Source organism: Dipodomys merriami, unplaced genomic scaffold, assembly GCF_024711535.1.
Source record: "Dipodomys merriami isolate MVZ:Mamm:240054 unplaced genomic scaffold, mDipMer1.0.p SCAF_5, whole genome shotgun sequence".
NCBI classification, from domain to species: Eukaryota; Metazoa; Chordata; class Mammalia; order Rodentia; family Heteromyidae; genus Dipodomys; species Dipodomys merriami.
Window position 1 is genome coordinate 73,348,012 of NW_027206068.1, and position 14,085 is coordinate 73,362,096.

At 40.1% G+C, this 14,085-nt stretch overlaps 1 protein-coding gene and 1 pseudogene across 1 annotated transcript in view; both read left to right on the plus strand.

Annotated features, from left to right (window-relative positions):
• The window catches only part of Cntnap2 (contactin associated protein 2), a 1,671,549-nt gene that overhangs the window by 1,003,859 nt on the left and 653,605 nt on the right, over window positions 1-14,085 (plus strand). The window contains exon 11 of the mRNA XM_069996967.1: window positions 375-481. Coding sequence (XP_069853068.1) covers window positions 375-481 — 107 coding nt within the window. The remainder of the gene's footprint in view (window positions 1-374; window positions 482-14,085) is intronic.
• On the plus strand, window positions 13,415-13,533 carry LOC138810279 (U6atac minor spliceosomal RNA; annotated as a pseudogene).

Below are 14,085 nucleotides of genomic sequence, written 5' to 3' on the forward strand. Positions count from 1 at the left end.
AAAAGGAAAATAGAATGACAAACAAGATGGCTGCTCTCCATCTCTCACTGGGAGCAAAGTTCCCCAATGCCTTTGTCTTTGGGTAAAAGGCAACTCAAAGGAATCTGTGATATGCAAACACATCCTTCCACTGTGTGTTAGTATCTAGTGTTTATTCAAAACTGGGAAACACCAAGCCTGTGATACATCATCTTTTGTGCATCTGGCACCTTCCATCACGAATCATATTAATCTGCCTAAACTAACAAGGATTAATTACCTTCGTAAGGCAACCTGGCATTGAAATGATAGATGGCCCCAACAGCTTGGAATTTGGCCACTCATAAATCTCCTTTGTCTGTTGGTTTATTTCTGTTCATCTCTTTCTTTGACAGATGTGTGCCTAACCACTGTGAGCATGGTGGAAAGTGCTCTCAAACATGGGAGGGCTTCAAATGCACTTGTGACGAGACGGGGTACAGCGGAGCCACCTGCCACAACTGTGAGTGCCAATTTATCTCACTTTCATCTTGTAATTGCCTGAGAACCTGCATGTAGCCAGCTTGGCCTTAATGTTTAGCTAACTGCATTAGCCACAGACCATATGACTTGATGGTGCAAACTCAAGATTCCATGGTTCTTTCTCCAAAGAATAATATTCTAGTTGCTGAAATATAGTCTCTCGTGTCTACTGACTCAAAGCAGAAGAACCTTTCCAGATTCGAGATTGGGACACAGGGCTTGGATGGGCCGGTCTGTGGCTAAGCCGTGTCTGTCCAGAGAGATTGCTTGGGAAATTGTATTGGTGGACTGTCTCTCACTGGACAATTCACCAAAGAGAGAAAGAGAGAGGGAGAAGATGACTCAAACATTTAGTTTCTGGGCAGTGGTTGCTTCCTGCTTTGGTCCAAACTTCTGACCATATTTTCAGACCAAAGAAACATGTCAGATGGCAAGATAAAGCCATCAAATTTGTATGTTTAAATGGAAGAGTCGAGAAGTAAAGATTTTAAAATCTTAAGAGTAAAAAGTAACAAGAAAAAGTGACTAGCAGGATACAAATGTGCCTTGCTTTATGGAGCTTTGTAAAACTTAAACTTTGAAATTCAGTGCATATTTTCAAGTGAATAATGCTAACTTGATCATTGAAATAGTAACATCCAATAGTACATTGCCACTTTACAAGGGGTGTTCAAAAACAGATTTGCCATAAAACATAGTTCATGGAAAAAGTTCATCTGTTATACAGCGTGTGTGTGTGTGTGTGTGTGTGTGTGTGTGTGTGTGTGTGTGTGTGTGTGTGTGTGTGGGTGTGGGTGTGGGTGTTTGTGGGTGTGTGGGTGTTTGTGGGTGTGTGTGAGTGTGTATAGGGGAGAAGGAAAAAGGAGAAAAAAGAAGAGATTTTATTTTCTCTTAATAAGCTAAAACACCAAAACTGCAATATCTAATGATTTTCCCTCACTCTATTAGAAAATGACAAGCAAAAGATTCTCAGAGTAGAGTCCTATGGCCAGCAAAAATGTATAATAGCTCCCTGAGCCTTGCTACACTGTTACCTGTAGTAATGTGTAGTAAGAAATCACATTTAGAATGCACTGTAGTAAAGCTTAAGCCAAAAAGAAGTGTTTCTTATTTATTTTCCTTCACTTATTAATTTTTTAGGCAGTTATTAGAAGCAAGAGGTAAAAAGACTCAGGAAACTAACATTAATGGAAAGATACATATCAGAGTTAAAAAGGACAACAGAATCAATATTTACAAATTACTTCAGTCTAGAAGAGAATTTGAATGAACAAGGAACAATAATTCACGGTAGCTAGCAGACTTTGAAGGCTGAAATCTGAGGATTGAAGTTCAAAACCAGCCTCAGCAGGATATGCCATGAGATTCTTACCTCCTATTAACCACCAAAAAGTGGAAAGTAAAGTTGTGACTCAAGTGGTAGAGGCCCTGTCTTGAGAAAACTATTGAAACCTAATTGCAAGGCCGCGAATTCAAGCTTCAGTACTCTACTGGCATACATACCAAAAAAGGTTCATAGTGAAATGGTTAAAAGCATGATAACCAAATTTCTTTCTTACTAATCACAAGAAATGCTGGCTTTATTAAAAGATATGTTGCGCAAATAAGTAACTTTGGTAAACTGAGGAGCCTGCTCTTCACCAGTGGGTGATACTGTTTCATCAGTGATCTTGATATTCATCAGTAATTGGTATGGTTTAAACCATGGTTAATTTTATGAACTTTTATTTCTAAAGTACAGAAATACTAAGTGGAAACCATGAGCAAGAACTTGGTGGTGGGAACAAAGGTCTCTTACTTCAGTGACTGCTTTGATATTGAACTGCATAGACAATAACTATTAAATAGCTGCTTTCCCACGTTAAAACACAACATAAATAGAAGGGATTTTTTAAAATTTTTATTTATTTTTTATTGTGAAAATACTGTACAGAGGGGTTACAATTACATGGGCAAGACAATGAGTACATTTCTTATCAAGAATTGTAGCCTCCTCCTTTGTTTCCCCTTCCCAATCCTTCCCCCCCCCCCACCAAAGTTGTAAAGTTCGTTTTCAACATAACAACTTGTACTTCTCATTGTTGCAACGGGTCCCCCTGTATCCTTATTTAAACGACTTGTTTTTCCCCTTCTCCTCCACAAATTATACTGACATCAAATACACTGAAATCACAGGTTATACTGTGGGGGAGGGACATACAAAGCAACAAAGAAATTATCTTATAAATGCGTTAGAAACAATTGCATGAAAGAAAAAACATTTGAATACATATCTTAGGGTTCATTTCCCTAACATCAACTTATCTGACCTTTCCTGCTTGACTCAGACATATACTAGATATTGCAAATAAGGGAAACCATGGGACCAATGTTTCTTTGGGCTTGGCTTACTTCACTTAATATAATTTTTTTCCAAGTCTTTCCATTTCCTAACAAATGGGACAATGTCATTCTTTCTGATGGAGGCATAGAATTTCATTGTGTATATATACCCCATTTTCTTGATCCATTCATCTACTGATGGGCATCTGGGTTGGTTCCATATCTTAGCTATAGTAAATAATGCTGCAGTAAACATAGTTGTGCTGGTAGCTTTAGTGTGGTCTTGTTTGTAAACATTTGGGTAAATGCCCAAAAGTGGGATTGCTGGGTCATAGGGGAGCTCTATGTGAAGTCTTTTGAGGAACCTCCATACTACTTTCCAAAGTGGTTGAACGAGTTTACACTGTCACCAACAGTGAAGTAAGGTTCCCTTCTGTCCACATCCCCTCCAGCATCTGTTGTTATTAGAGTTCTTGATTTTTGCCATTCTAACTGGGGTGAGGTGGTATCTTAATGTTGTTCTTAATGTTGTTTTGGCTAGGGAGGTTGAGCATTTCTTCATGTGTCTATTGGCCATCCTTCTTACTTCTTCATAAAGAGAAGGGATTTTTAAGTACTGAAGGAATAATTGAATTTTATGTTTTTAAAGAAATTACTGCAAGTATTAGAAGTCGCCTCCATATATGTAAGTTTGGATCTAGTGACAGTTCTAAATGTAAAAGAAAGTTTTCTCCCATCCCAGTGATCTCTCCTACTTATTTCTTCTTCCATTTTTGCTTCTAGAAAGGTAGAATCTTTTTGTTATCATGAAACCTGGTCCTTTGTTGGAATCTTGTTTCCATGGTGGCGAATAGAAGTTTCCATGGTACACAAATAGAAGTTAGAAAGACATAAGGCATAATTCAAAAAAAAACCCTGTTTTTTTGAAGAATACAGTTTGTAGCTTAATGTAGGATATTTGCTTTTTAATATCCTAAATGATTTGGTACATCTCCTGGAACTCCCAGGTACTAGTTAAAAATGGCCAGGTACCGGTGGCTCACACCTGTAATTCTAGATATTCAGGAGACTGAGATCTGAGGGTCACATTTTGAAGCCAGACTGAGCAAGAAAGTCTATGAGCTACTTCTCTCCAATAAACTACCAAAAGGCCAAAAGTAGAGCTGTGGCTCAGTGTTAGAGCTCTAGCCTTGAGCACAAAAGCTCTGAGACAGCACCCAGGCCCTGAGTTCAAGGCTGAGGACACACACACACACACACACACACACACACACACACACACACACACACACACACACAGAAAGAGAAGAGGATCTGCCACAGCACATAATGTAGAAAGAAGTCATAAGTGCCACGCAGTGTGATGCTGCAGAATGAACAGTCTTGCTGTGTTACTGACATTCTTGCTGTGTCTCAAGTTGCATCCTTATCAGGAGCACTGTCGTGAAGAAAACCAGTTTCACACTTTTAACTGTTCTTATGAAGATAAATGTGTTTGTTTGCCTGTGCGGTGTTTGTTCACGGTGCTGACATGTCTCGCCTAAGTAGAAGGATTTTCTTTTTCTTTCTGAGAGCAAAGCATCATGTTCATAGCTGCCGACTTTGTTGTTTGTGCTGTTCCTGAACATTTTTCTGTCGACCCCAGCGAGCTCTCTTTTCAATATGCTGAATGCGTTTGCAGATCTAACCATCCACTCATTCTGCTCCACATATGTTCCTTACACCTTCACAATGATGGCCCTCATTTACATAATTCAAGTTCGTCCTCATCTCAGGGCTTAGTGGGTGATTTTTTTTCTCCTTGATATTCTGTTGCATCCTCTCCTAGTCCTCTGGGAACTCCCAAATTCTGTGGCAACTTCTACAGGGTAGAGGAGTCTCTTTTGATATTTCACAGAGATAAGCGAGGTTTTGAGATGGACGTTTATTTATAATGGAAAACATTACTGTCAGTTATGCGCTCTAAGAGAAACGTGTTTTTCTGGGTGTGTTTGATGAAAAGCGAGATCAAGGCTCCAGTGTCCTATACCAGTAGTAAGAGCTAGGCCAGGTGGCCTCCACAACTTGCTCCTAATTTTACAATGATCGGTTTTCCAAGTTCTGAAGTACGAAGGAGGAATCCATCAGGCTGTTCCCACGAAACACATTGAAAACCATTCACCAGCCAGTGTTGGAGCACAAAAAATTAAATTAATGATGTAAAGACAACTAAGAGTCCTACAGGCTGTTGTCTGGAACTTTAATCTTAAAGTTTGAAACTATAAATGTCACCACCTCCTACTAGCCCGTGTTGTGCTAACTAAAATCCACTGCACGCAGAAGCAGTTTGATCTATGGTGTACATACTACAAGGAACACAATGCTGCCTAACCCTCACTGTCACGTCATAGATTTTTCTGGCACAGAGAATGCTGGTTGGGACTTACACAATTTAGAAATCGGTGATGGCGACTTAGTGTGTTAGCTAAGCTGACCCCTTAATACGCAATCATCCCAGGGATTGGCTATCTAAAGGAAGCATCAGGTACTTCACCTTCCAGACTTGACTTCCCCTCCCTCAGCTCCCATGGTTCTAGTTACCTGCCATACTTTCCCTCCATGCTGTTGTCTAGGCCCATCGGCTAAAGCTCCATGGGAATGTGGGGATAGCTAAGTTATTTCCAACAAAAGGCTCGACCGAGAATAGGGGGCGATTTTGCTGGTGGACAGGATGAGCTGTCCCGAAATAAAAATCGGTGTGTTTGTGTGCTGACTTGTAAATAATAAATAATAACAATAAATAATCCCAGGGACTTTAGACTTGGTACAGAATTTGAGATGAGTCATTTGATTTATCCTATGAGATGCGTATCCATGCTCTGTGGAGATTGTGGAGGGAAATGTCTTCAGGGTTGGTAATTCGACGTGCATATGTGAAATTCTCAGAGCCTCAGCCCCAGAGGTCAGCCTTCAGTGCTAGGACAAGGATGTCCCTCACACCTATAGATACGAGTCCCCCTGTAGATGTCACCATAGATTTCATGCACGGTGAGATCCCGCCTGCCTCTGGCAGCCACAGGTCATTGCCTGCGATGAGGAGGAGTTGCTCAGGGGTGGTCTCCTCTCTACAGGGCCACACCCTCTTGCAATCTTACCTTCTAATGTTGGACAGGTCACCGAACCTACAGAACTTCAGTTTCTTCTTGGATATTCACTGAAATGGTGTTTATTAAAGTGCTCTATGGACTTAGAAACAACCTTTCCCCCTCCTCTTTCTCTCCCTCTCCCCCCTTTCTCTCTCTGTCTCTCTCTCCCTCTCTCTGCCCCTCTCTCTCTTTCTTTTAAGATACAGGGTTTACTATATTTCTTATACTGACTAGCAACTCAGAATCCTACTGCCTTAGCCTTCCAGGTAGCTGGGATGGTAATCATTACTACACCTCACTTTACATCTTTCCTTCTATCCTTCCTCCCTTCCTATTTTCCTTCTTCCTTCCTTCCTTCCTTGTGTGTGTGTGTGGGGGGGGTTGTTTATGGATTTCAGTACTAGACTTGAACTCAAGACCTGGGCATTGTCCCTTAGGTTTTGTTTATTTTTGTTTGTTTGTTTTGCTCAAGGCTGATGTTCTACCACTTGAGCTACAGCTCTACTTCCAGTATGTTGGTGGTTAATTGGAGATAGAAGTCTCAAACACTTTCCTTTCCATGCTGGCTTTGAGCCTCCTGAGTATCTAGATCATAGGTATGAGCCACCAGTACCAGACTTAGATACTATTTCTTTCTTAAGAACTTTTATTAAGCCATTAATTTTTTAAAAAAAAACACAGCCAGCCAAATTTTCTCTGATTACACGTTGTATAAGGATATTAATACTGATAGCCTTCATTCAATATACTGACTCTATCTTTGTATCAATAATTCTTAAGGGAAAAAATTACAAGTTGTCTCAATATCTCATTCAATGCTCTCTGAAAAGATGAAAGCCTATATTTACAAATACACTTGCTACCCTGGATGATTTATATGCAGAGCGTGAGTTTGCTCTTTCCACTGTAGACATGGTGTGTTTGAATAGCCAGACTGTGCTTCTTGGTTACAAAGTAACATTTCATTGCTACACCATGACCTGCTACAGGTATTCAGTGTGTCCTTGTCACTAGGAAAAGCTATAAGACACAATTGCAGGGAGACAGGACACAGAAATTCCCACCATTGTTCATCAATATGCTGACAGATGGATGCCATTCCACACAAAGATCGGTCCAGGAGTGCGTGATGGAGGATGGAAGAGGGAAGGGATGTTAAGGTATTCTGTTAAATGCCCAAAGAAGAATATGATTTGTTAAAGTAAAATTCCTGACCAGGTGTGGTGGCATACTCCTGGAATCCCAGCTACTAGGATACAGAGACAGGAAGAGGATGAGTTCGAGGACAATCTGGTCAAAGATTGTCCTTATCTGGTCATAAACACAATCAAAACAAAAGGTACATTTCTTTTGGGTCAATGTTACTCATTCCCTCGCTCTCTCCCAGTTTTTCCCCCATCAGGTAATATACTCATTTCCTAACTAATGCAACTGTTACTGCTCTGTACATCACCTTTATAACAATAAACAAAGGAAACAAAAGGTCTGGTAGTAGCCCAAATGGTAGAATACTAGCCTCACGTAAGTGAAGCCCTGGGTTCCATTTCCAATACCAAACTCCTTTGAAGCGCAGTTCCTTTCCCTAGCTCTGATTGTGAACTAGAGCTACATTTCACCATACACTTACTTTTTATGGTGTACTTGGATTCTTTTTTCTTTCTTTTCATGTTTCATGTTTGGAAAATGTGGTATGCAAAAACTCACGATTGCCTAATGTGTGATCACACTTTTTGCTTGAACTTTTTAGGAGTTTTTTCACATCTGCAAATGATGTTTTCTGACTGATTGCCTCCCTTCTAGTTGGCAGTTTGTTGGGTCTCCTTTTATTTTCTGGAGCAGATGCACAGAGAGCCATGCTGTTTCCCCATGACACTGGAGAACACAGCTTAGCCTAGAACATGTACAGACAGAGCATCGAGGCCCCCGCTGGCCCCAGAGTATTCCCAGGACCAGAGACAGTGAGGAAGGAGCTCTCTGCCTGCCCAGATTTGGAGGATTGAGGGAAAAGGAACACAATGACAAACGGGGACACTTGTTGAATTCACACTTACTACAAAAAAAGAAAAGAAAAAAAAGAGCCAGGCGCCAGTGGCTCACACCTGTCATCCTAGCTACTCAGGAGACTGAGATCTGAGAATCACAGTTCAAAGCCCGGAAAGTCTGTGAAACTCTTGTCTCCAATGAACTACCAGAAAATTGGAAGTGGCACTGTGGCTCAAGTGGTAGAGCACTTGCCTTGAATTGAAGAGCTCAGGGACAGTACCCAGGCCCAGAGTTCAAGCCCCACAACCACAAACAAGCAAACAAAAAACAAGAAAAGGAAAGAAAGAAAAAAGAAAAAAGTCACCCCAGTGACTCCTTTTCTCACAGGCCCTGACATCTACAGATAACGTGGGGACAAGAAAAGGCAGCTTCCACCTGTATAGGGATATTGGACTGGGATTGAAAGGCCATGCTATCTTTCAGCTCCAACCAAATAGACTAGGTTGGATTACAATAGTGCAGGTCATTTGGAGAAACATAGCCTCGGGACCTTTCCATTTCCAAGGCAGCCCAAATTTCAAATTAATCCTCCCTTTCATCCTTTACTTTGAAACTATGGCTAAGATTAAACATAAGGGGAGAAAGGATTTTATTTCCGTTTTACAAAGACTTTTTAGAGAATTTCAAAAACTATGCCTTTTCTCTTTGAGCCTCTACCAAAATAAAAAGAAAAGTTGATCTGCAAATGCATAGTAAAAAGCAGTGTGCAGTAGAGTCAGGCTGTAATCCTACATCCTTCTCAGAGCTGTAAAATGCCACCTCTTGGTCTTGCAGGAGTTGCCATTATTCATTAAAATATCCCCCTAATTTGAATCCCAGTGATTTTCTTATCCAAGGTTTTGAGAACAGAGGGTGGGGGGAACAAAAGGAATAGATAACAGTCATCTCTATACACTTGTCAAGTTAGGATATGAGGCCAAAGAACCCAGGAAAAGAATCCAGTTGAATTTGAAGATAAGGAGGGAATTTCAGGGGTTTAGATCTACTCAAAAAACAGCAAAGGCCCCGGGCACCCATGGCTCATGCCTGTCATCCTAGCTACTCAGGAGGCTGAGATCTGAGGATCATGTTTCAAAGCCAGCCTAGTCAGGAAAGCCTGTGAGACTCTTATCTCCAATAAACCACCAGAAAACTGGAAGTGGCACTGTGGTTCAAGTGGTAAAGTGCTAGCCTTGAGCTGAAGAACTGAGGGACATTGCCCAGGCCCCGAGTTCAAGCCCCATGAACTGACCCCCCCCCAAAAAAATAAAGCAAAGACTATTCACACCAATGAAAATAATACATATTCCCTCCTTTGATCTTTTAAACTTTTCCCCAATTCATATGGCTTTGTTTTTATATTGACACTACTTGCCAAGTTCTTATTGCAAAGCTTTTGCTGCATAGACTTAGTGTATAGGAATATCAGTAATGTATAGATAGTTGCAATCTCAATAATGTCACATGTCTATTTTGTATGCGGTACTATATATATAGATATATAGATAGATAGATATAGATATATACACATACATATATATACGTTTATATATTCACACACGGAGAGACGAAAGTCCTTTACTGTTTATGGAATAGACAATGTCATCAAAAAAAGGAAAAAGAATGAACAGGAAATATTATTGTTAGTAGAAAGTAGCAAGCATTTATGTGGCAAACTGGCATAATACTATGCCAGTTTGTATAAGGCCAATATAGATATATATGTATATGTATAATATATATATATATATAAAGAGAGATAGATCAGTATGTATAATATGAGAGAGAAGAGAAAACATAAACTAATACAGTTGGAGAAGGATTCAAGTAGGAAAAAAATACTGAGCTAAGATCCTTTCTGGGAGCTTAAGAGCAAAAGAACTAACGGTTAAATCCTCAGGAATTTTGTGAGCTGACTGGTGACCCTCAGTAACTTGAACCAGGCCATGGTGGAAACATTTTTAAAGTTGGCAGTCAGTAAACGCTGCAACTCCACATTATTTTTGTACAGCTAGTGTCCCCACACACTGTTGCCCTGTTTCATTATTTTATTTGTGTGTGTATACACACATGCGTATGCACATACGCGTATGACTAAGACTATATATGATGCTTAAACTCAGGGACTAGGCATTGTCTCTTAGTTTTTGCTCTCAAGTCTGGTTTATTACCACTTACACCACAACCCCACTTTCAACACTTCAATGTTAATTGAAGATAGGCATGACCCAGACTTTCCTGCCAGGCTGCCTTACCAACCACCATCCTCAGTTGCCAGCCTCCTGAGTAGCTAGGATTACAGGCGTGAACCACTGGTGCCTGGCCTGTTTCATTATAAATAATGACAAAAGAATAGTGAAAAGGGAATTTGGGGAAATGTGTAACGTGCTTTCTGTACTACACTGTGAGAAAATTGGATTGCCCAAAGGATCACCAGGGTGCAAAGGTAGACAGTAGTTTAATGAAAGGCTAGTGTGTTTTGATATTGTGGTATCAAGCTATGACCTTAGCTGTCATTTCTCATCACCAACTTTTACTAAAGAAAGAAATATAAATACAAGTATCATTAAAGCTTTTCTACAATGGAGGTGACTCCATTATTTCTGAAAAGAAGGAATATTTTTGACATACATAGGTTTCTTTAGCTTTAGTTTAAGTTGATAGTGTAGGTAATGAAAGCTAATTTTGAGATTATTTTGTGATGGTTAAGGTCAATCTAGCAGGAGAAGCTCCTTCTCTTGGAATCTGTCTCAACAAGAGGACTCAAGCGTGTCACATTTCTACTGCTTGAAATCAAGCGTGTCACATTTCTACTGCTTGAAATCAAGACACCAGGATTTGTTTGTCAAGAATGAAAAACAATATATCAATAATGAAGACCATGACTTGGAACTATTCGAATGAAGAAAACCTAAAGAATGTATTACTGCTTCCTTCTTTATAAGAAAGATTTTTTTTAACGAGATTATGGACAAAAACCCTTCTTCTATTCATGTTATTGTTACTACTTCAAGCTGCCCTTGTTCCTTTCTACTCCTTCCCTACAAAAACACGCTGAGAAAGTACAATTTGGATTACTGGAATCTGAGTTGAAATATTATACCTATCTACATAACATATCCCCAGTTGCCTTCCATGAATATAATGATCATAATCAAGAAGCAAAATTGCCTGTAAAGAGTGCAGACGTTTTCAGGAAAAAAACAAAGGTTTGATCATTTACTTCATTAGGACTAACTTCTTTCAAGTTTTGATGAAACATTTTACCGGAAAGTCTTTTAAAGTAGTAAGTCAACATTGTATGTGGTTATGGAGTTGATTAAAAAAATGTAATTTCAAGTAAAATGATCCAATGTCTTGTTGTCCCTTGATCTCATCATCTAATTTTGTCCCAGTTTTACAACAGAACCAAAATATGCCATCCACTACTCTTCAAAGACTTTTCTTGTTACCACAGATGCAAACACCAAGTACCAGGCAATACTGGTACCTACAAAATTGCTGTCATTGCTCATTAGCAGTCATCGAAATATCCTAATGATGCTCTCTGCCATTATCTGGGCCTGTTACGATATCAATTAAATGTGCCTTGTTTGTCAAATCATGTGATCAATTTTCTCTACACTACATCCAGCCAAGTGAGCCATCCACTTGGACTAGATAATGAATCACCTCTAGCAGTTTGGCCAGGGAGAAGAAGATTCTCTCCACCCATACATAGGACAGCAAAAGAATGCCAAGCTTTAGAAGTGCTCCTGTGTGTTTTCTACCATGGCAATCTGCCTCTGAGTGATACCACTGAGAGCACATTCAGGAATCCAATGGAAAACCTATCACAATTCAGAAAATGCTGGCATAGTAAGGCTTCGCTATGGCCTGAATGGCATAGATGTAGTCATCCTGAATGAAGAAAAATTGAATCTGGGCAGTTCGATTTTCCTGCAAGTTTTTCCATTATCTAAAGATAGATAGCTTGGGAAAGTTTTATAAATTTGTTGTCCAAAAGGACTAAATGTTTTATCTTTGTGCATTCTTTAAATTAAGCTGATTTAGACCAGGTCAAAAAGGAAATGAAAGTGTCCTGCACTTGCACTAGGGTGAGATTCTCAATCAAGAGCACACTCTCTCACACAAAGAGAAGTCTAGTAATTGCACATTTACTGGATGCCCTAAAGTAAGGGAAAGAGGAAATTCAGGCGGCAGTGTGAGCCGCCTGGTTACTCATAGGGGAATCTGTGCACCCAGTGCACCTGACAGGAAAATTTGACCTAAAATCTTGTTAACTGACCACGGTGCCAAAGAGCCAAATGTCATTATCCCAAAGGTATGGAAAAAGATGAAGGAGTGGAGGAAAACCAAATCAGCGATAAGTGAGGGATGCAGGACAAGGAGCCCTCTCCTCACCATTGTTAATGATACTGCTATGACTATTGCCATGCATCTCAGGGCATATGCGACTCAACCCTCTTCTACAATCTCAGCATCATGGCTCAATCTCAACATCACTGCCACAACTCCACTGAAAGAGACCACTTCGCTTGAGTGTCACTTCTGCAGCCTCAATAAGGCTTGAGATTTAAAACATATAAGAAGGATGATGCTAGTTGATTCATGGGGCAGAAAGAGGGTGGAAGTTCATTGAACATCATTTGACTTGCTATCCACAATCAAGGAACAATGTTGAATAATGGAAAATATCCCTTCTACAAAGAGGGTAGATAGGGAAGGCCTTTAAATATACTCAAAGTGGGTGAGTTCAAAGCCATAGTCTAGCAAAAAGAATTAGAAGGGACTTTGAATTCGGATTTCATTTTTCACTGCACATTACAATCACCCCAGCTGCCCCATGTGCCACTTCTCTTAAGAGGAGATAAATGAATAAAAGTCTTAAATTCTACCCCATGTGGATACTTATCCAAGGCACGGGTTCACATTGACACTTGATTAACGTCAATATCACATGTGGGAAAAGAAAAGAACCCCATTTAATCTATGCACACTGTAATTTTCATGCTGGGATCACTTGGATTCCAGCAGTCTTCCTATTTATTAGTTTAAGAAGACTATGTTTTTGTTTTGTTTTCTTAATTAGGAAACCCAGTGGGGAAAAATAATACTTGAAATTTGAAAAACCCTTTACCTCTCAAAAAGTCAAAAAGTAGAACCTGAGTATGTTGTTGTGATGAGCCTGTTGTCCAGAGACTTAAAAAATACATGTAAATATCCACACATTGAAGAGGCCTAATGTAACAGAGACTGTACAATGCCTCTTGAGCTTCTGGTGTATTAAGGTCAGAGATGATGCCTTGAAACTAAGCTGACCTGTCGCAGTGTCGAATTCTGATGGTCTTCTTTCCAGGAGCTCTATCGCGGTTCTCTTCCCAAGTGTGTGTCTCCACACCACTTTTCTATCAAAAATCACAAAGGATGCTTCCAGAAATGGGGTGTTGCATGAAAGGAGAGAAGGTGAGCCCCCCCTTCAACAATGTCAGAAGAGGCCCTGGTGACAAGAACATGGTTAAGGCACTGTTCCCCACTTCCTCGCTCCCCACCATCATTCCCACTAAGTAAATGAAGGGGATGGGTGGGTGTAGTGGGCAGAGATGTGGGGGACTGATCAAGATGCAGTGAATTCATAAGCTGACATGTTGAACTGAAACTTCAACAGTGATACCCACTAGACACTATGTTGGAAATGAACTTTACAACTTGGTGGAGAGGGGAGTCAGGAGGGAGGGAGAGCGAGAGAAAACAAGGGAGGGAGTGATACTGTGCGACAAGAAATGTACTCATTATCTGACTTACGTAACTGTCACCCTCTGTACAACACCTTTACCTTAAGCCATTTTAAATGAATAAAATAAATTGATTTTTTAAATATATGGGAAGAGAGACTACAGAAAAAGAGTTGGTTTTACGGGTGAGGAGATATAGAAAGATAGTTTAAACTTTGAATTGCAAGGCCAAGTGAGCGTGAATTGCTAGGCTGTTGCCTTCCCCAGTATGACTTATGAACAAACAGAGAACGATCTATATATTTCACAAGGCCACGGGCATCATGGAGATGTGGTTTAAAGCAAGTAGAAATGTATCTATTGTTAAAGTAAGTGTGCTG